This window comes from Cynocephalus volans, chromosome 3 (assembly GCF_027409185.1).
Source record: "Cynocephalus volans isolate mCynVol1 chromosome 3, mCynVol1.pri, whole genome shotgun sequence".
In the NCBI taxonomy this organism is placed as follows: domain Eukaryota; kingdom Metazoa; phylum Chordata; class Mammalia; order Dermoptera; family Cynocephalidae; genus Cynocephalus; species Cynocephalus volans.
This window is the reverse complement of record NC_084462.1, coordinates 23,262,369-23,283,406: the sequence shown is the minus strand read 5'-3', so window position 1 is coordinate 23,283,406 and position 21,038 is coordinate 23,262,369. Positions and strand designations below refer to the sequence as shown.

General features: G+C 37.3%; 1 protein-coding gene across 6 annotated transcripts in view; it reads right to left on the bottom strand.

Moving 5' to 3' along the window:
- Nucleotides 1-10,529: 10,529 nt before the first annotated feature.
- Nucleotides 10,530-21,038, bottom strand: part of TMEM225B (transmembrane protein 225B) — a 33,275-nt gene continuing 22,766 nt past the window's right edge. For all 6 annotated transcript variants that reach the window (XM_063088384.1, XM_063088383.1, XM_063088389.1 and 3 more), the window contains 3 exons: nucleotides 20,099-20,236; nucleotides 13,299-13,507; nucleotides 10,530-13,098 (listed from right to left, as the gene is read on the bottom strand). In XM_063088384.1, the coding sequence (XP_062944454.1) occupies nucleotides 13,335-13,507; nucleotides 20,099-20,236 (311 nt within the window). In that variant the 3' untranslated portion in view covers nucleotides 10,530-13,098; nucleotides 13,299-13,334. The remainder of the gene's footprint in view (nucleotides 13,099-13,298; nucleotides 13,508-20,098; nucleotides 20,237-21,038) is intronic.

The window sequence follows — 21,038 nt, the reverse complement described above, 5'->3', positions numbered from 1 at the left end:
CGTTCCTTTAAGGAGCTGGAGAGTCCGGTCAGCCAACACGTGTCTGTTCCGAGCCACAGGTGCTCTGTGCGAGGCGTAGGTGTTGCCCGACAGCGCGAGAACCCCAAAGAGGGAGGGCCTCCAGCCCCTCGCCAAGAGGGTTCTTGTCTTTGCGCAAGAAAACGCAAGAGCAAGCCGAGTAGAGTTTCTTGAACGAAAGCTACTTCACAGACAAAGCAGCAGTCTCCCCTCTGAAATGAGAATGAGAGACACCTTTGTTCTTTGGGGGGAGGGTTTTTATAATTCTTTCTACAGGTTGCTCAACTATACGCTATTTTTATGCAGCAGTTTATCATTTACGTCAGTCTGTTGTACAACGAAATTTCAGGTTCTTCATGCCTATGGATGATTAATGTACACCTTTCAGTAATTCTTCATTTTTTGCGGAAGGTCAGATCCCCTGATCCTTATCTGACCATGTTGTCATTTTTAAAGTTAAGGATTACATGGGAGGTTTGAAGTAGCCCCTCGAGAAAATGGCATTAGTCATGCCTGTTAGCTATAGTCTCTTCCATCCTCCTATCTCATTGAACAGATTTTAGGAAGATGCTGTCGGAAAACGGTAGAGAAAGACGGAAGGGGAGTGGGAAATGAGAAGACTGACTGATGAGTCAAAACAAGGTTAAAAATGCAATCCAGGAGAGAAATGATGAGAGACAGAACTGGGGAAGCCAGTGAAACTAGGGATTGCAAGGAAAGTTTGGATATGAAACCTATTTTGGGAGGTAAAACTGGCAAGGTTTGAGGACTGATTGGATCTGGAGGGTGATCAAGAGGATGTAGTGATTTAGTGAATGGCAAAGGCCACATCTCATAAGAATGGACGTTTTTATTTTATTTTATTTTATTTTATTTTATTTTATTTTATTTTATTATTTTATTTTATTTTATTTTATATTTTATTTTATTTTATTTTATTATTTTATTTTATTTTATTTTATTTTATTTTTGGTTATGAATATTCATGGAGTACAAAGCTGACCTGGTCACCACTCGTGCCCAAGATGTGATGGTCAGAACAATACTGGCAGCATGCCCATTACCACATGCTGTGATTAAACCCCATGTCCTCCACCCAATTAATCCCCAACTTCCCTCCCCATCCACCTTTCCCCCACTCCACTTTGTATCCCTAGGTTTGCTCTCCCCCTCTGCAAGTCCAACATACCGCTGTAGTCTTTCTTTCTTTCCTTCTCTCTTAGCTCTCACATATGAGTGAGGACGTGCAGTATTTTTCCGTCTGTGCTTTGTTTATTTCACTCAACATAAGTTTCTCCAAGCTCATCCATGTTGTTGTGAATGGCAGAATTTCATTCTTTTTTATGATAGAGTAGTATTCCATAGTGTATATATACCACAGCCTCCTTATCCAGTGGTCCCTCGATACACATTTAAGTTGGTTCCATATCTTGACTATTGTAAACAGAGCCGCGATGAACATGGGAGTGCAGGTATCCCTTCGACATGATTTAAAAATGGACTTTTTAAAAACAGACAACTAGTTGGTCATCTGGAAAAATAAAATGTTGGGTCCATACCTTACACCACATGCTGGAGCAAACTCCAAATGGATAGAAGATTAAAATGTAAAATATGAAACCTTTTAACAATGTCAAAAGAAAAACTGGAAGAATTCTTTTATAACCTTGAAATGGGAAAGTTCTTTCTAGTTATAACTTAAACCCAGAAGCTATGAAAGCAAAGATGAATAAATATTATCAAAAACTTCTCCCCAGAAAAATATTATGAGCAAAAAATCAAAAGGCAAATCTGGGGAAAATACATCACCGATAAAGGATTAATTTTGCTAATAGATGAAGAATACCTAGAAATTGCAGAGAAAAAGGCCAACAATCCAAGAGAAAAATGCACTTACAGAGAAAAAAAATACAAATGCTATTAAACATATAAAATTATGCTCAATTTCACTCATAATATGAGATATACAAATTTAAAAAGTACTGGGATACCATTTCTTACCTATCCAATTTGCCACCAAAAAAAAATTCAAAAGTTTAACAGTCTCTTGATAAAAATATGGGGGAAACAAGAACTCTGTATGTTGCTGGTATAATTACAAAATTGTCTTAACCCTTATTGATATTTGGCAATATGTACCAAAATTACAAATGCATTTACTCTTTGACCCAGGAAATTCTGGGAATTTATCTTACAAATATATATACACATATATGTAGAGGATTACACTGCAACATTGTCAGCATTGCAAAACAGTAGAAACAAGGGCCCATCAATAAGAGCCTGGGTGAGTAAACTATGACACATCCATATAATGGAACACTACACAGCTATAAAAAGGAAGGAAGCTGGCTGGTTAGCTAAGTTGGTTAGAGCAAGGTGCTGATAATGCCAAGGTCCTGGCCAGCTGCAAAAAAAAAAAAAAAAAAAGGAAGGAAGCTTCAAGATCTCCGAGATATGTTAAGTAAAAATACAAGGTGCTGAAAGTGTATGTAATGTACTTATATCTGTCTATCTATCTATGTGTTATAATGTGTATATCTACGTAATGTATATATAAGGAAGGATAAAAATAAGAATATTTTCTTGTCTTAGCACAAAGAAACAGTGGTGAGCCTAGCTCACCTAGGAAACTAAGAAAACTAGTTACCTATAGGCAATAGGAAGACTGGTATAGACGGGAGCAAAGGTGAGAGTAAGATTTCTCAATGTATGCCTATTTATATAGTTGTGATTTTCATACCATATAAATGTTTTATTATGAGTTGTAATTTTTAAAAATTTGATTCCTAGAGCTCTAACTCAATTGACTTAAGGGGTGGGAGGGGGATGGGGAGGTGCCATAACTTGAGTTAGAGAAAACAGGAAATGGAGCTTTAGGGTAAAAATAATGAAGGTTCGGCTTGGGATATGTTGAGTTTGAAGTGCCTCTAGGTTGTTAGGGCAAAGATGTTCTGGGAAACTCTGGGGAGAGTTTGGGCTGGAGATGCAGATTGGGAACTCATTAATGCGCAAGTGGGAGTTAACATCAGGGTAGTTAAGGAGATCACCCAAGGACAGACCTGCAGAGGACATGTACATTTGAAGAGAATACAAAGGCAGTGCCCCTCAAATGGCTCAGAGAATTTGGGGGAGTACAAAGAGCGTGTGGAGTCAAATGTCCTTTGGACTTAGCCATGAGGGTCCTTGGTGTCCTTTGCCAAAGTATTTATTTTCAAGGCAGTGATGACCAGATTGTAAGGAAGTTGAGTCGCACGTAGAATTTTCTTCCAAGAAACTGGACAAAAACAAACAAAAAAACAAAAACACCTTGGCTGAGAACAGAAACAGAAAAATGAGGTGACAGTTAAAAGAGGTAGGGATTATCAGGTCTGTTTAAGATTCTTCTTAAATGTCACTTTTTATGAAAAACTTTCCCAGATAAACCTTTCTCCCCTGCCCCACGCACCATTTATTATCTGTCCAGACTCGAAAGAAGTCTTGGTTTGGTCTCTTTCGTCTAAATTTCTGTTTAGGCCCCATAGTGAAAAAAAGTCACTGGCCTTGGGGGCAGATGGAGCCAAGCTCATTTCATTCTGGAACAAAACACTTGGTCTCTGGTAGTCAAGAATTTACACCAGAACAGTGCCCCCAAGTGGAGAATTCCTGATGTGGGGATGGGGAGCTGGAGTCTAGAGTTTGCCTGGCTGAATGAAACTGTGCTCAAGACAGGTACCCCCTCCTTGGTAAAAGTGACTTGTGGCCTTGGAGCCCAAATTGAAGTGATTTAAAATCTGGGAATTGGGCTCTCCAACTAACAGTCGGGGAGCTGAGTTTTATGGCTAGTATTGGAGGAAGGCAGTACAATAGGAAACCGCTGAGCACATGTGATGTAGCCTAAGCAACAGGAGGGAGCCGCTAGACTCCAAGGATCAAGGATGATATCCTTGACATGTGTCTTTGAGATGTTTTTACAGGGAATGAGACCCAAGTTTTCCCACCAGATGAAAATGCTGACCAAATGTGGACTACAAGGACATCAGATTGATTGGAGCCAGAAGATTGATGGACAGGGTCCCAGAGCTCTTCGTCTTTTGAGATTCAACCAATAAGAAAAAACAGGCTACTCACCCAGCCCCAACCCCAATCCACAAGGTTTCCCTTTAAAAATCTCTGCTGGTGAACTTTTGAGGAGCTCAAGATTTTCAACATTAGCTGCCCCTGCTCCAGTTACTAGGCCCTGTAATTAAACACCTAGTTTCTTTCACCACAACTCGGTGTTAGTGTATTGGCTTAGCTACGCTCAGGTGAATGGGCCCAAGTTTGATTCAGTAACAAGATCTGTGGCTCCAAGACTTCCCTTTTTGGAAGGGAAATGAGGACTTATATTGGGGCCTGGAGTTGGAGAGTTTGGCAATCCTAGAATGAACAGGCCTCTGGCCTATGCCCCTCCCAAATGCCAGGGGCTCTTGACCCATGTGGTGGTTTTATAATGTCAGCTTAGTTAAGCTGGAACTACATTTCTCAAGGTTTCTCTTCTCTGTATGGTCTGGGTGAGGGTTGGCCAGCAGGAAAATCTGTATGAGATTTGGTAGGGCATAGTGGAGCTGGAGCCATCACACTTGGAAGATTATCTTACCATAGCTCGTGTTGCCCAGTGCACGTACATTCTCACTGACCTGCTGGCTCACTTTGTGGAATGGGAAATGGCCGGCTTGAAGATCCTATAGCTCCCATCACATCCCCTCCTTCAGCTTCTCTAAGTCTTGTGCCAGTTGTGGCCAGGTGTGTCAAAAGACACCAGCTTCATCAGCAGGTTACCCGCAACATTGAGATGGAGGGGAGACACAGACATGGGTTGTAATTGTAATTTATCCTTGTGAGGTCCAAATGTCTATCAATGGGTGAATGAATGAAGTAACTGTGGTAGATCCATACAATGGAATACTACTGGGAATAAAGGATGAACTACTGATCAATACTACAACATGAATAAGCCTCAGTCAGGCTGAGTTAAAGAAGCCAGACAAAGAAGAATACATACTATATGATGCCATTGATAGAAGATTCTAGGAAATTTACTAAATTCTAGAAAATTTACTAAACTACTGTAGGGTGACAGAAAGTAGATCAGAGTGGGGGGGCATGAAAGGAAGGCAGGGATTATGAATGTACTCAAGAAAACTTTTGGGGGTGATGGATCTGTTCATTATCCTGATTGTGGTGATGATTTAATTAGAATATATAAGGGATCTTGAGAAAGTTCGTGGAAAGATTTGTATTATCTTTTAATTTCATTTTTCCATGAACTTTTTGAAGTACCCTTGTGTGCATACATGTGTGCGTATACAGTATATATATATATATATATATCAAAACTCATGAAATTGTACACTTTAAATATATGCAGTTTATTGTATGTCAATTATACCCCAATGAAGCTGTTAAATTTTAAAAATATGCATATGAGTCATAAGCATATATGACTTTTATTGAGTCATAAGCATATATGCACAGTTCCATTGAGTAATCACCAAAGAGAATTGCTGAGTTGTGTGATGCATATACATTCAATTGTACTGCTTTACACTCTCACCAGCAGTGTAAGTGAGTTCCAGTTGTTGCACATTCTGGAAAATACTTAGCATTATCTGTCTTTTTCATTTTGATAATTTTGATGTGTGTATAATGCTATTGCATGGTGGGTTGAATTTGAATTTTCCTGATGACCAATGGAATTAAACACTTTTTAATATGCTTATTCTCTATATTCATATTTTCTTTTTGTAGAGTTTGTTTAAGTCTTTTGCCCACTTTTTTATTCAGTCATGGCTTTCTCTTACTGAGGTATAGGAGTTCCTTAAATCTTTTGGATGAGTTCATTGTCAAATATATATATTGCTAATATCCTCTGCCACTTCGTGACTTACCTTTTCACTTTCTTAAGGTTGTCTTTTGCTGAAGAGTTCTTAATTTTAATTCAGTTTAATTTAATTTAATTAATTTCTTAATGTAGCCTAATTTTTTCTCTTCTTTTTCTTTTTTTTTTTTTTTTTTTTACTGTTAATCATTTTTGTATCCTATTTAAGAAATCATTTATATTTTTTCAAGCTTTTCTAGTTGTTCCTGACTGAGGCATTAGTCTGCCTCAAATTACTCCATGCTAACTAGAGGAGGAATTTTGACTATATATTTTTAACTTTCTACTTTTAATATTTTATCTATAGTAGAAGTACTATACAAGAGATGTATAGTAAATTCTCTGGGAAAAGAAGTAAAGAAGCATCTAACCCTGGTTGTTAAGAGGAGGGTTGTCTCAGAAGGAGCCACAGAATGGGTGATATTTTCAGCTGGGACTACAGAGATGAGTAGGATCTTCCAAGTAGCAAAAGATGGAAAAGAGCACTGGAGGCAGAGATATTCAACAAGGCACTGATATTCAAAGGAAGGGATATGTTTAAGGGATGCCTATTTAGTTAATGTCCCCCAAACTCACATACCAATAGAAAGACTTCGGAAGCTTAATAAAAACAAAAGGAAAAGCCAGTTTACAGAAAGAGAAAGATAAGTACATAGTTAATAAAGGTAGGAATAATGACTGACCTCACTCATAATAAAGAAAATACAAATTAAAAAATGAGGTAAAATTTATTCCACCTATCAATTGGGAAAGATTACAGCTGAATAATAACAGAGTTGATGAGACTGTGGGAAATGGGTGCTCTGGGGCACTGCTGGCGAGAGTGTGGATTGAAGCAGCCAGTCTCAACTGAGTGTTCAGTGCTGTTCACAAGCCACTCAGGAAGCAGAAAATGCATTTGCCTTCTTCTTCACAAGCATTTAGCAAAGTTTCTGGCAAGAGTATTTGCTAAACAAGATTTATTAAATAAATGAACTCCTTCTGGAATTCGGATAAGATGTATGTTAGGCCATCTCACTTTATCCTCCATGTCTGTTCATACAACTTTCATATTTTTCATCTTTCCTCTGATTTGATTTAGCTTTATTTCCTCAGCTTTTTTTTTTTCTTTTACAGTTTTAAAACCCTCTTTTTTAGCTGTTTCTAATATGCTATAAAATCCATACATTGCATTTTTGTTTTAATTGAAAGATTTTTTCATTTCTGGAATTTCTATCTTTTTTTTTTTCAAATATTCTAGCTTGTTTTTTAAAAAATAATAATAAATTACTATTCCCTGCAGATGTTTTTAAGCCTTTCTTTATACCTAGTAAATATAGTTGAGTATAATAATTCCATTATCTAAAGTCCTCTCAGATCTGTTTCTGCTGTCTGCTATTTCCACTGTTTTTGGTCATGGTGCCTGTTTCTTTGTGTGTTTATTTTTCTTTGACAATAAGCTGCTCTTTTTCCTTGAAAAAAATTTTTGTGGAACTTTTGAGTTCCAGGATGAAGTGAATTTCTCTTGAGAGCGTTTATATATTTTTTTCTTCCACGTAATTGCCAGTATCACCAGTCTAAGGCCACTATGAACTAAATTTATAGTTTGAGGATTTTTGAACCATGCTAGTGGTTCATTAATTTGGCTGCAAATATATGAGGGGTGATTTGTGGTTACCACTTCTCAATGATGGCTTTGTGGTTGTTTGCCTCATCACTAAGACAAATGTCCATGCTGTACCCTGTTGGTAGAGGTATGGGAAAGGTTACTTATCTTTCACCCTTATATTGATGATGTAGCCTTGTGCAGTCTTTAATGCACGAGGGAAAGATCCCCTATTTGATGCCCTTCCTTAGGTGAGATCTAGACATAGCTTTAAAAAAATCAAATTTCCCCAAAATGATTTCTCTGGGTATTGTTCTTCACTTTGACATTATCCGATAATCCGGTACTATTTTGTTATTTGATACTTTTAGATTTCATAATATATTTTATCATTTCTATTGTTTTTGGAGGAAGAATCAGCTCAAATATTTTATCTGCAATGTTATCAGATGCAGGATTACTCCAGCCTTCTTTACTTACGTATTTTTACTTCTTCCAAATAGTACATTAAAAATTATGTTCTTAATGTATATATGATATTCTAGCCTATGAATATACTATACTTTGTTAAATTATTCCAATTTGGGGGAAGCAATGTAGAATTACTCTTTTATTTTACTATTATAAATAATCTGGAACAATCATTCTTGTATGTAAATATTTAACCTCATCTCTGGTTATTTACTTAGAATAAATTCCTAGAAATTCAACTCCTAGCTCAAAAGATGTGAATATTTTGAAGCCTATTAATGCATATTGTTAAAATGTTTTCCAGAAAGCTTATGCCAATTTACATTCCCATTAAGTGTATATAAGGGTGCTCAACTCAATTTCTAATCTTTGTGGATTTGATTTTAATTTAATTTTTTTTCTTTGACTAATTCTATAGGCCCTGTAGAAAAAAATTCTTCCAATAAATCCTGACAATAAATCCACGATCAATCCATGCTTTCATTGGCATCATGCCCATCCTTTTATGATTATTTGTAGGAATTTGGGTGAGAAGATGGGGGAGTTGAGTCATGAACTACTAGCCTAATTTTAATTTTAAGCTAAAATAACTAAGGTAGCCATGCTTACTCCTCAACCCTCCTGTGCAGAAAGCAGTTAACATAGCAAGCCTGAGTACTATCCCTTGGAAGGCCTGCATACAAGGTTGGCCCATGACTGGCATCTTAAAACTTGGATTTTGGAAGTGTTCCCACCACCCTATCTGTTAACAGTTAGAGCCAGTGGCTCACTGTGCCTAAATTGCTTATACAAACAATGTCGTTTATACTGAACACCTGCTTCCTCCTAGAAGTCTGGAATATTGCTACATGGTAGGCAGAGGATGCCGTCATGCCCAGCTCCCAAAAAAAACCTCAGACGTTTAGTCTCTAAGAGCTTCCTTGGTCGATAACATTTCACATGTGTTGTTACAACTTGTTGCTGGGAGAATTCAGCATGCTCTGTGTGACTCTCCTGGTGGAGCACTGTAAACCTGTGCCTTGTTCCTGCAGACTTCACCTCCTGCACCTTTACCTTTGTGAACTGTGCTTTTTGTCCTTTCACTGTAATAAATTATAGCCATGAGTATGACTTTATGAGTCCTTCTAGCAAATCATTGAACCTGGGGTGGTCTTGGAAACCCCTAACACACTTCCCAATCAAATGCTATCGCCATTGGGCCGACCCCGTGGCTCACTCGGGAGAGTGCGGCGCTGGGAGTGCAGCAGCGCTCCCGCCGAGGGTTCGGATCCTATATAGGGATGGCCAGTTCGCTCACTGGCTGAGCGCAGTCACAAAAAAAAAAAAAAATGCTATCACCATTAATACGTTGAAGCTGCTATTCCAGAAGGTGTCAGTTTCCATACCGATCATCAAAATCAGGAAACTGTTTGATCCTTACCTTGCTTGTCTCTCCGTTGCATTGGCATTCTTCACCATTCCCTTCCAAAACTTTTCTTCCTTGGCTTTCATGAAATGCATCTCCTGATTCACATCTTATTTCTCTGACTATTCCTGACTGGACATGAAAACCAAGGAAGAAGATAGCATTGTTTGTAAGCTGTGTTGGCTTTGGAAGGTAGAAAAATAATGACAGAAAAAACAGCATAAATCACAATATAAGATGTGTTGTCCCCCATCTCTGTTCAGTTTGGGTCCATACATATTTGTTAGGTATTTGCTGGGCCCTCAGAGCCTCAAATTCTTTTATATTACAAATTATGTTATCAATCCATCTTGGAAACAGTGTCAAATAGCCTCATGTTCACCAAAGTGCACTCACATCCAAGAGGAATGAGACTGAACCTTCTCATTCAGGGCCAAGAGGAACTGCCTGATTGGCTCAGGCAATCTGTCCTAGAAAACGGAACTATACAGTCCTTCAGCTCATGAGGGGTCAGAAGAGAAAGAGAAGACACAGAGGAGAGGGATTCTGGAAAAGGCAGAAGGAGATTGGATAGATCACAGGTTTGCAGATCAGCCTTGGAGAAGAGAGAGGGGCTCCTCTGAATTGGGAAAAGAGTCAGCAATGAGTGATGGTCTAGGTCAGAGCTCAGCAAACTCTTTCTATAAAGGACCAGACAGGAAATATTTGAGGCTTTGCAGGACGCACACAGTCTGCCGCATATTATTGTTTGTTTTTACAGCCCTTTAAAAATGTAAAAACTGTTTTTAGCTCATGGCCAGGGCTGGATTTAACACAACGGCTGTATAGCTTGTTGATCCCTGAAACAGATTATTTTAAAGTTGTTCTAGACAGGAGTTTAAAGAGTTCATTCCTGGCCTTTTTTCTCAGTACTGTTACCTGCTGAGAATGTAAGGACAGTGACGGGCGTGGAACTTAAATAATGGAGTAAAAATTGAAATATTTGCTTTGAGGAATGATGTAGGAAAAAACTGTAGGATAAAAGAAAAAATTGACAAGCAACAATGAGCATCCAGTTAAGATTGAAAATAACAAAAACAGAAAGAAGTGATGGCATCAATCCACATAACTGTGCAATCTCGGGGCAGAAATGAAGAAAACAAACAGCTGAATTGATCCAATATTGGGATTTATTGCAGTGATTATGAGAGAATGCTGAGGGGGAGGGAATGAGGGCTCTGGTGGGAAACGTTGTATTGAGGGACTATGGACTTCAAGCTGGACAGAGAGGAGGAATAGAAACCAACAAGGAAAACACAAGGAAGCCCAGGAATCAGACATTAGGACGAGGCCATGAAGAAGGTTTCAGAAATTTTTCCAGAAACTTTATAGGCAAACCATAAATTTTTTTTTTTTTTACATATCCTCTTTTCTTTACATAAACAGAGCCATGCTATATTCTATTCTGCACTTTGCTTTTATTCACTAAACAAGGTATCTTTCCACATCTTCACACATTGACCCACTTCATTCCTTTTTCCCAGCTGCACAGTATTCTACTGCATTGTTCCCCATGACTTATGAAGTTATTCGTGGACAGTTAGTATATTTCCAACATTGGGATTTACCAGAAATTTGGAATGAACATTGTTATACATAATTCTTTGTCCTATTTATGCAAATTAAGGAGGAATGCCTGCACATGGAATTGCTGGGTCTAAATGTTATACACATTTTGAATTTTGTCAGCTATTGCCAAATTATCCTGCAAAGAGGCTGCACTGATTTCCATTCCCTCCAAACGTGGCAGATAACATCCATTTTCCCCACAATCTCATCAACACTAGGTGTGGTCAAATTTTTTGATCTTTGCCAATCCGATAAGTGAAATAAACTGTGTCCAATTTTTTTGTTTGCATTTCTTAATTATGAGTGAAATCAATCGTTGTTCCTAACATCATTAACTACTTGTATTTCTTTTTCTGTGAACTGGTTGTTTTTATCCTTTTCTTCTGTTTCTGTTAGGTTGTTGTTTTAGTCCATTTTGTGTCGCTATAACAGAAACACCTGAGACTGGGTAACTTGTAAGGAAAAGAGGTTTATTTGGCTTATGATTCTGGGATGGTTGCATCTGGCCCGGGCAAAAATCACCTAAAAAGTCACACAGAGTTATTTCTCATACCTTAGCCACTCCACCCGCCCCATTTCCTAATCCACCCTCATCCCTGAAGATCTATTAGTTTATCGTATGGCCTTCAAATGTTTACTTATTTGCAAATACTACCGTCTTAACACCAAGCCTTAATGAGTTCTGGGGGACATTCAATCCACAGCACATTGCTATCAAGGGATATTGTCATTTGCCTTCCCAGGTGGTCTCTTTTCTTTTACAAGTGGTGCTTTCTTAAACCTTTCCATTTGGGGGCCCCCATGCCCTTTCCATGCCTTCTGTGTTTCCCCAACACACATGTTCCCCCACATTTGTTCTGCATCCTATTTATAGCCATTCCCTCTCAAGGTGAGACTTTCGCAGGCATTTGAGGGCTAATATTTGCTAAAGACTTGGAATTTGCCATCACTAGAACTCCTGTATATTCTCTGATCCACCCCCACTGTGGCCACCATGCCAGTCTCCCACTTGTAGCTTCCCATACTGGTTCTGTTGGATGGGGATGGTTTGGGCCAAAAATACATAAGTTGGAGTTCATAGGTTTTTCTCCATTCCTATTTTCACTGACAATTATAGTTCCTATGTTTTTTTAAGAAGAAAAAGTCAGAACACTCAGAACTAGGCAGTTACCATATCCCTACAAGAAACTTCCAAGACATCTTTTGCAGAGAAACGTAATAAGAAACTCCAGAAAATTTCACTAAAATACCTAGTGGCTGTTGGTTTCTCAGGTGTATATATCTTCGCTCTTCTGCTTGGGTTTCAGCCTCCAGAGAACAGGGATGGATTCTGATACCTCTGTGTACCCCATGGTGCACCACACGAGGTAAACCTTCAGGGAATACTATTTAACAGTCATGACAGAGCCCACTTGACTCTAGCCATGTCCATCATGTACCCTCTGGAGACAGACATCCCCAGCTCCCTGCACTTGTTTTTGAAGTTGCACTGCTTAAGTTCTAGGATTTTTTTCCACACATGTATTCTTTAGAGAGAAAAGTCGGGAGCCATCGCTACACAGTGCCTTGGAGATGAAGGGTGGGTATGAAGCCTGTGGAGGTCTTGGAACCAGTGGAGGGCCCAAGCATTTGTACTTCCCAGCTGTGCCCATCCCAGCTAGGAGGCTGAGTGCTCTCCAGGCTGTAGCACTGCAAGACTGTGAATAGGAGCACTTTGGAGGTAACTCCAGAGAACTCTGGCTTAGTGAAAGGAAGGAATGTGACACGTTGATTAGCTAACTTGGCTGTGCTTTCCCCAGAGGCACCAACTCACTGGGCTCAGGAGCTCAGTCTTGGGGAAGCTTTCACCTTTAACCATCCCCAACCATTCCCCCAAATACATATTTAAGACAAGTTTTCCGCACTGAGTCATACTTTTACATGGGGATATCACATTTTCTTTTTAACATCATCAACTCAAACACCTTCTGTTGTGCTTATATGCTCTACAGTTTTCATTTTACAACATCCCACTTTACTTGATTATCTTGTAATATTCCTCTTTCCCCTCCAGCCCTCCAGGCTGTTTTTGAGGTATGGATTAACAGAGTAGCCCTTTTTTATTGAAAATACCTGCAAAAAAAAAAAAAAAAAATCACTCAGGAAGAGCAGAAGAGTTCAAAAAACTTTTACCAAATTTCAAATACAAGCCAGACAGAATCACTAGGCGTATGGGCAAGTGGAGGGTTGATGTGACACTCAAAAACGTCCTCAAAGGCAGCAGAGACTAGCAGAGCAGGGAGAGCTACAAACACCTACATGCATGCACTCACATAGCTCAAAGAAGGGCAGAGAGACAATATCCTGGGCTAGATAATAGTTTCTTCCTTCAGCAGGGTCTCCTTTCGTATTGAGCTCAGTTCTCCTCCAAAACTCTCCAGCTTCTCCAGGTACGGGATCCCCTGGGCCTCCTCGATACTCTTGGAAATGGGCAACAAATGGCAGCTTGGGCAGGCTGTTTCTTGAGAGAGGCAGATGACACCTACGTAACAGCAAAAGCTTGGGTGAGTTCAGAGAGAATGTTGAGCTTCATGCCGGAAAGGTAAATAATGCCTTCTCCTAATGGGAGTCCCTCTGGTTCCAGAACTGCCCTCCCTTGTTCTCCCCTCTGACCTAGAATACTACAGATAAAGAAGGGCAAACAGAATGTGTTGAAGGATAGAAATACAAATAGATGGATAAAATCACAGAACCATGCCAGCCTGGAAGACATCTCAGCAATTGCCTAACCCATTAATAGGTAAGAAAAACAAGGTTTAGACAGAGGAAGGTCCAAGACAAAACCCAGTTCTCCTGATGCCCTGATCAACAAAGCAAAAAGATGACTGATGTTTATAAGAACAAATGGAGCTATCTTGAGCAAATAATAAATGCTATATTAAGGTTAAGACGAAGATAAAAGACAACTTCTATTTTCAGCATTATAGCAGAGTAGGTACTCTCCCACTAAAAACAGCAAAAATTCTAAATAAGATATTTCTTTAAAAACTTATTTTGGGGGCTGGCCAATTAGCTCAGTTGGTTAGAGCATGGTGCTGATAACACTAAGACCCAGGGTTTGATCTCTGTACCAGCTAGCCAAGGAAAATTTAAAAATATAAAAATATTTAATAAAAATAAAAACATTTTTAAATACATCACTAAGCTGGTATCAAAGTGAGATATTCTTAGAAGCCAAAACTAAACTGAAAACAAATCTAGAGAGTTAAGCATGCATACAATTAGCTTTTACCTTCCAATCCAGGTGACCCTGAGCTTCCATTCTGTTGTCCATTAGGGAACAGAAAACAGGAGAAAAAGCCCAGGGCCTGCTCAAGATTGGGAATCTAATAAGAGTCTGCCATATGATTTTGGAACCTCTAGGTTACCTGTATTGACTGAGAATTTGTGAACATAGGCTCATATGTGCATGTGCAACTAGATTCACGATACTATGTGTTTTGTTTTGTGCTCCTAGGCTGGTCTAGGCAGAAGCAACTGAAAATCCTTTAGGGAGAAAACACTTTAAATCCAGGTCTCAAAGACTTTCCACAAATAAAATTTCAAGGAAAATGAATTCAGTGAAAAGACACACAAAAATACCAGGAAACAAGATACCACAGGAAGAGCTTGCAGAAACGGAAGAAAACAGACTCAGACCTGCAAATAATTCAGTTATTAAATATATAAGACACAGAATGTAAAATAAGTATGTTCCACGGGTCTAATAAAAATATATTTAGAGGATATATGAAAAATATAAGGAATAAGAGAGTGTTAAAAATTACAATATTTATGGGAAAATACCACTTCTAGTTATGAAAATAGATTAATTAAACCAAAAATTTAATGGGTGGGTTACATATCAGATCAGACACAGCTAAAAAGTGAATGGGTAAAATAGAGGATACATGTACATGCAGCACAGAAAGACAAAGAGATGAAAAATATGCAAGAGAAATGAAGACACTTGCAGGATGGAGTAACAAGATCTAACAGATGTCTTACTATAGTTCTACAAATGGAAAAGAAAAGAAAATGGGGAGAAGATTAAAATGTCCCAGAAATGCTGAAAGACACCACTTCTCAGATTGTTGTGTGTGTGATGTGCACACAACAAATCATAACACAAATATTCATACCCTGCAAAAAAACAAAGAAAATCTGAGAGAAAAGAAAGATTGCTTTAAAAAGAGTGACACTTTGGGCTGAGCCCATGGCGCACTCGGTAGCGTGCTGCGCTAGCAGCGCGGCGACGCTCCCGCCGCCGCGGGTTCAGATCCTATATAAGGATGAGCGGTGCACTCCCTGGCTGAGCGCCGGTCACGGAAAAAAAAAAAAAAAAAGAGTGACACTTTTACAGAGCCAACTTCTTAACAGCAACAATGGAAGTGGGAAAATAAAGGAATTATATCTTGAATACTGAGAAAATAACTGTCAACCTGAAAATGTATGTTCAACAAACTAACTTTAATAATCAAAAATGAAGAAAATTTCAAACAAACAAAATTCGAGTGTATCTCTAATGGATCCTCATTAAGAAACATTACAAAGGATGTATTTCAGGCAGAAGGATAATTATCTTAGAAGGTCTGAGAAGTTATGGTGAGCAAATAAATTGGTAAATATGTGAGTAAATTTAAACAAACACATATTAAATACATAAAATAATAATAGCAATGCCAAACGTACAGAATAAAAAAGAAGAAACAAAAGCATTAGAAAAAAATAGCATATAAGTTGGGAGAGGAGTTCTTTCATTATTTATAAAGAGAATAAATATATTGATTAACTTCCAACTTGTTCAGCACATTAATGTCAAGAGTAACTATTATACCAATAAAAATAAACCATATAACTTCCAAACTAATGGGAGAAGGTGGGGGGGGGGAGTTGTAATAAAAATTGTGTAAGTAAAACTCAGTCAATTCATAGCCAGGTGGAGGAGGAGCAGAGAGCAGAAAAAACTGAAAGTACAAATTAAGTTGGTAGAAAAAATACAAATACAAATATAAATATATCAGTAGTCACAATAAATATAAATCAACTAAATGCTCCAGTTAAAAGGCAAAGATTGTAAGACTAGATCCAAAAAATCCAGTTATAAGTTATTTATAAGACATTCAAAACATGAAGACAAAAAAAAAAAAAACATGAAGACAGAGAAAAGTTTAAATAAAAGATTAAAATGATAGTATAGAAAAATACTAACCTAAAGAATGTGGAGGTAGCTATAGTAATATCAGATAAAATAGCCTTCATGATAAAAAGCATTACTAGAAATAAAAAGGATCACTACATAATGATAAAAGATCAATTTACTAGTAAAATATAACAATTCTAAATCAATGAGATACTGAAGATTTAAACAACGTAACAAACAAGCTCAATTTAATGTTTATAATAAAAGGTGTGTTTAACATGAAACATTTATAAAAACATTTAAAAAAACATAGGCTAGGCTATGAAGCAAATCTCAATAAATTTGAAAATATAAGATTACATAGATCATGTTCTTTCAGCAAATTGGAACTAAGTTAGAATAACTAACACAAAGATACAATAAAAATTCTATATATGGAAACTTAAAAGTATACTTTAAAATATTCATGGATCAAAGAAGAAATCATAAAGTAAACTAGAAAACATGTGAAACAGAACAGTAACAAAAATATTACACATCAAAATGGGAGATGTAGATAAAGCAATTCTTACTGGGAAATTAAAGCTTAAAATGCCTATTTAGAAAAAAAGAAATAATTAAATCCTGATTTAAGAAGTTGAAAAAAATAGCAGAATAAACACAAAAAAAGTACAAGGGAGGAAAGTTCAGAAGAAGAGCAAAAATTAATTAAATAGAGAAGAAACAAAACATGAAGTTTCAACAAAACTATAGCTGGTCCTTTGAAAAGATTAAAAAAATGTAAAACCTCTGACAAAACTGGTAATAAAAAAAAGAAAAAATTCAGTATGAAAAAAGAAGTATATAACTACAGATGTAGCACAAATTAAAAATTTAAAAAGAAAACATTTTTAGTAACTTTATGTCAATAAATTTTAAAACTTAGATAAAATGTATAAATTTCTAGAAATATATAACTTACCAAAATTGATTCAAGAAGAAATAAAATACCTGAATAGTTGTATAATCATTAAAGAAATTGAATCGTGAAACACCGTACTTCTTTTAGAGGCAGGCATATACAGAACAAAATAATTCTAAATATAAATTCAGAGATTAGAACAAGACAGCACACTCCCAACTCATTTTATGAAGCTTGTAAAACTATAATATCAAAACTGACAAAGACCATACAAGAAAGAAAACTGAAAGACTGATGTCATTAGAAAATGTTAGGAAAAAAGGTGAATAACAACAACAAAAAAAGATAATACATGAGGGACAAGTTGGGTTTTTTCCAGAAATGTAAAGCTTAAATTTGGAAATAATGTTATCTGCCATATTAACAGGTTAAAGGAGAAAAACTAATTATCTCAATATATGGGAGGGAAAGCATCCAATAAAATTTAACATCCATTCATGATTAAAAAGAAAATAAAACTGTTTGCAAACTGGAACTAGGCAGTAGCATTCTTAATATGATAAAGATTGTCTACCCAAAATATGTGTAAACATCATATTATTTCTTTAAAAAAGAGTCAGTGCTCCCTAAATTGACCACACATTTGGTAAAATTCCAAACAAATTTCAACAGACTTTTTTTCTGTGAAATGTCATAAGCTTATTCTAAAATGTATATAGTCAGGAAAAAAGGCCAAGAATAACTAAGATAATTTTAAATAAGAACAAGTGGGAGGACTTTTCCTACCAGATATCAAGACATATAATATCAACATAGTATAAAGCTACAGTAACTATGAAAGTGTGGTTTACACACTAAAATAGACAGATTACTGGAATACGAAATTTGATTAATGACAGAAATGGCACTAAAGATCAGTGCAGGAAAGACAGACTAGTCAATAAATGGTACTATGACAACTGGATATTCATTTGAAAGGCAAAATGAAAGTGATCCCTACCTCACACCATAACTCAATTCAAGATGGATTAAAGAGTTATGCGTAACATCAAAAAAGTTTGTAAAAAAATAGAATTAAAAGATAATATGAATCTTTCCATGAACTTTTTGGAGTACCCTTGTAGAAGGCAAACAACAGAAGTTTAGAAGATAATATAAGGAAATATCTTTAAGACCTCATCAAGGAAAAATTTCTTAAGTAATACTCAAAAGATATAAACCATTTAAAGGAAAATGTCAATAAATTAAACTATGGTAAAATTAGCCATTTCTGTTCCTTAAAAGACCCCATAAAAGAAGTAAAAAAACCAAGTCATAAACTGGGAGAAAATATTTGTAACACCAATACTAATAAAGCATTAGTATCTAAAAAAAAATAAAGACCTCCTACAAATCTATTTGAAAAAAATGAAAAAATAGGCAAAATACTAAATAGGAACTACTTAGAAGAGGAAACACAAATGACCAATAAGCATATAGAAAGTTGTTCAACCTGATTAATAATCAAGGAAATACAAACTAATAGCATAAGATACCATCTTATACCAATTAAATTGACAAAAGCTAAAAAGTCTGGCAATTTCAAGTGTCAACAAGGAGGTGGACCTACAGGAATTATTTTGCCCTGCCAGAAGGAGTGTAAATTGTTCTAATCTCTTGGGAAATCTATTTGACACATTCTGGAAAACCTGAAAATATATATAACCTCAGTTCAGCAATACCAGTCCTAGACATATCTTAGAGAGCATCCCACATAAATGCAATAGGATATATGTACAAGAACATTCATAGCAATGTCATTAGTAATAGGAAAAAAAACTGGAAACCACTCAATGTCCATTGGCAGGAAAATAGATTAATTGTAGAATATTAGGCAAATGTAATTGCCTAATTACTTAAGGCAGCAAAAACCTTAAGGCAGAATGAACCTCAGTTACTCTTATTAATGTAGAGGAATCTCAGGAATATAATGTTGATCAACATAGCAAGTTCCAGAAGAATAAATGCAGTTTAATTACATTTATATACAGTTTCAAGCATGAAAAACTAAATATTATGTTGTTTAAGAATATATGCATGTGTAGTAAATGTGATTAGCACAAATTTCACAATAATTGGTTCTGGAGGGGACAGAAGAGAATGAGATCAGGAAGAGCCATGGGGGGTTTGGGGTGGTTCAAAGATACTGGTTATGTTCTACCACATTTCATTAATTTTGAGAAGCCAGTTTTTTCCCCCACATTTTAACATCTCTGAAATAAGGATGTGTCTTACAAGCTAAAGCATCTTAGAATTATACTTGACATCAATTTTTCTTTCTCAGTAGTGTAAAATAATGGTGTAACTCACAAACAATGGGTTTGATAAAATATGACTAGTTCTTAAACTATATGGTGGAAATATGGGTGTTTGTTTAATTATTCTTGACTATTTGTATCTTTTAGATATATTATAAAAATTCTTTTTATATATTCAATGTATAATAAAATTGAGTTAGAATATATTCATGGATCAGGTTAATATAGCAAGGAGAGGACCAGAGAAGGGACAAAATTACATAGAATTAAGAATCTAGATGGTGATGGTGTTTAAAGATAAAGGCGGTAGGGTGAGGAACAAGATTGCAGATTTCAGCATAAAGACAGAGATAGGAATAAGTAGCCTTAGAAACCAGGATGGTATAAAGGAGAGTATGAAAACCTGGAAGAGTTTGGTTCTAAAGTCAAGAAGGATAAGAACAGGAAGGCCAAGGATGGGGGTAGGGTTGAGGCTCCAGAGCTGTGTTATCCAGGAAGACTCTCTACAAAGATGGAAATGTCTCTATCTGCACTCTCCAATATGATAGCCACTAGATACATGTGGTTGTTGAGAAAAACTGAATTTTTAACTTCGTTCCATTTTTATTTATTAAAGTTAAATATCCATGTGTAGCTAGTGGCTTCGGTTTGGAACAGCACAGCTCTAGATAATCCATAGAGAGAACCTCATTAGAGAGGCTCCTAAATCCAGACAGAGGGCAGGGAGAGGGGAACCAGCCCCACGACACTCACCAGCCACTATGAACAGAAGGATGCCAAAGCCCAGGACGTAGTAAGGCCACTGCACGGAGAACTGTGGGGGGCTGGGCTTCATCCTCAGATCCTGGATCTCCAGGGCATGCAGCAACAAGGCCAGGAAGGCACAGGCCCCTGCAGAGTCACACGGAGGCACCCGCGCTCTCCTCCCATGCTCCCTTCCTTCACTCCAGTCTTTCTCAGACTTATTCAAACAAAGCCACGAGGCCGAGGCTGAGAAACCATGTAGCTCCTGCCGGAGGCTCTTTTATCCTGTCTGCATACCTTGCCCTCTCCAAGCCAACAGCCCCCAACCCCCCCACCTGTCTCTCCCTCCTTCCCAATCCATCTCAAAACCCATGTGCCTCACCTCCCAGGGGCCCCATCATCTGAAACCCTTTCCTCTGCATTTGTGCCCTTGGCTCACCTCAGGTTGGGTCCTCTGGGTATGACATTTTGGATGGAACTCACCCTGATTTTCCCACTGTATGTGTTCTATCTGCTCCATTTGCCTGGGAGCCTCCCAGGGTGGTGCCTTGGTCACCCTTTTAAAATGTCAAAAGGCTCCAAAGGGCAGAGATAGTTTCTTCCATTCATTCATTAAAGAAACATTTATATTTCATTTTTATTACTTATTTCGGTTACAATTCTGCCAGATTCTATGACAATCACTGGGATAAATAGGTTATGGTAAAAGAAAAATTTTAAAAAAAGAACTCCCAGGCAAATGACCCCAAGCCAACATGGTCAGGGCTGGCTGGCTGAAAATATAGTGTGTTGAGAACCCCCAAAGAAGAAGGATGATATATTCTGAGAGGGCGGGGGTAGGAGTGGGTTATCTATAGAGAAGGCAACAGAGAAGAGGCCTTAGAAAATTATGCCTGTCTTGACATCACAGAGACCAACTGCCCCCCTTCCCTTGGACTCCTCCCCAGGC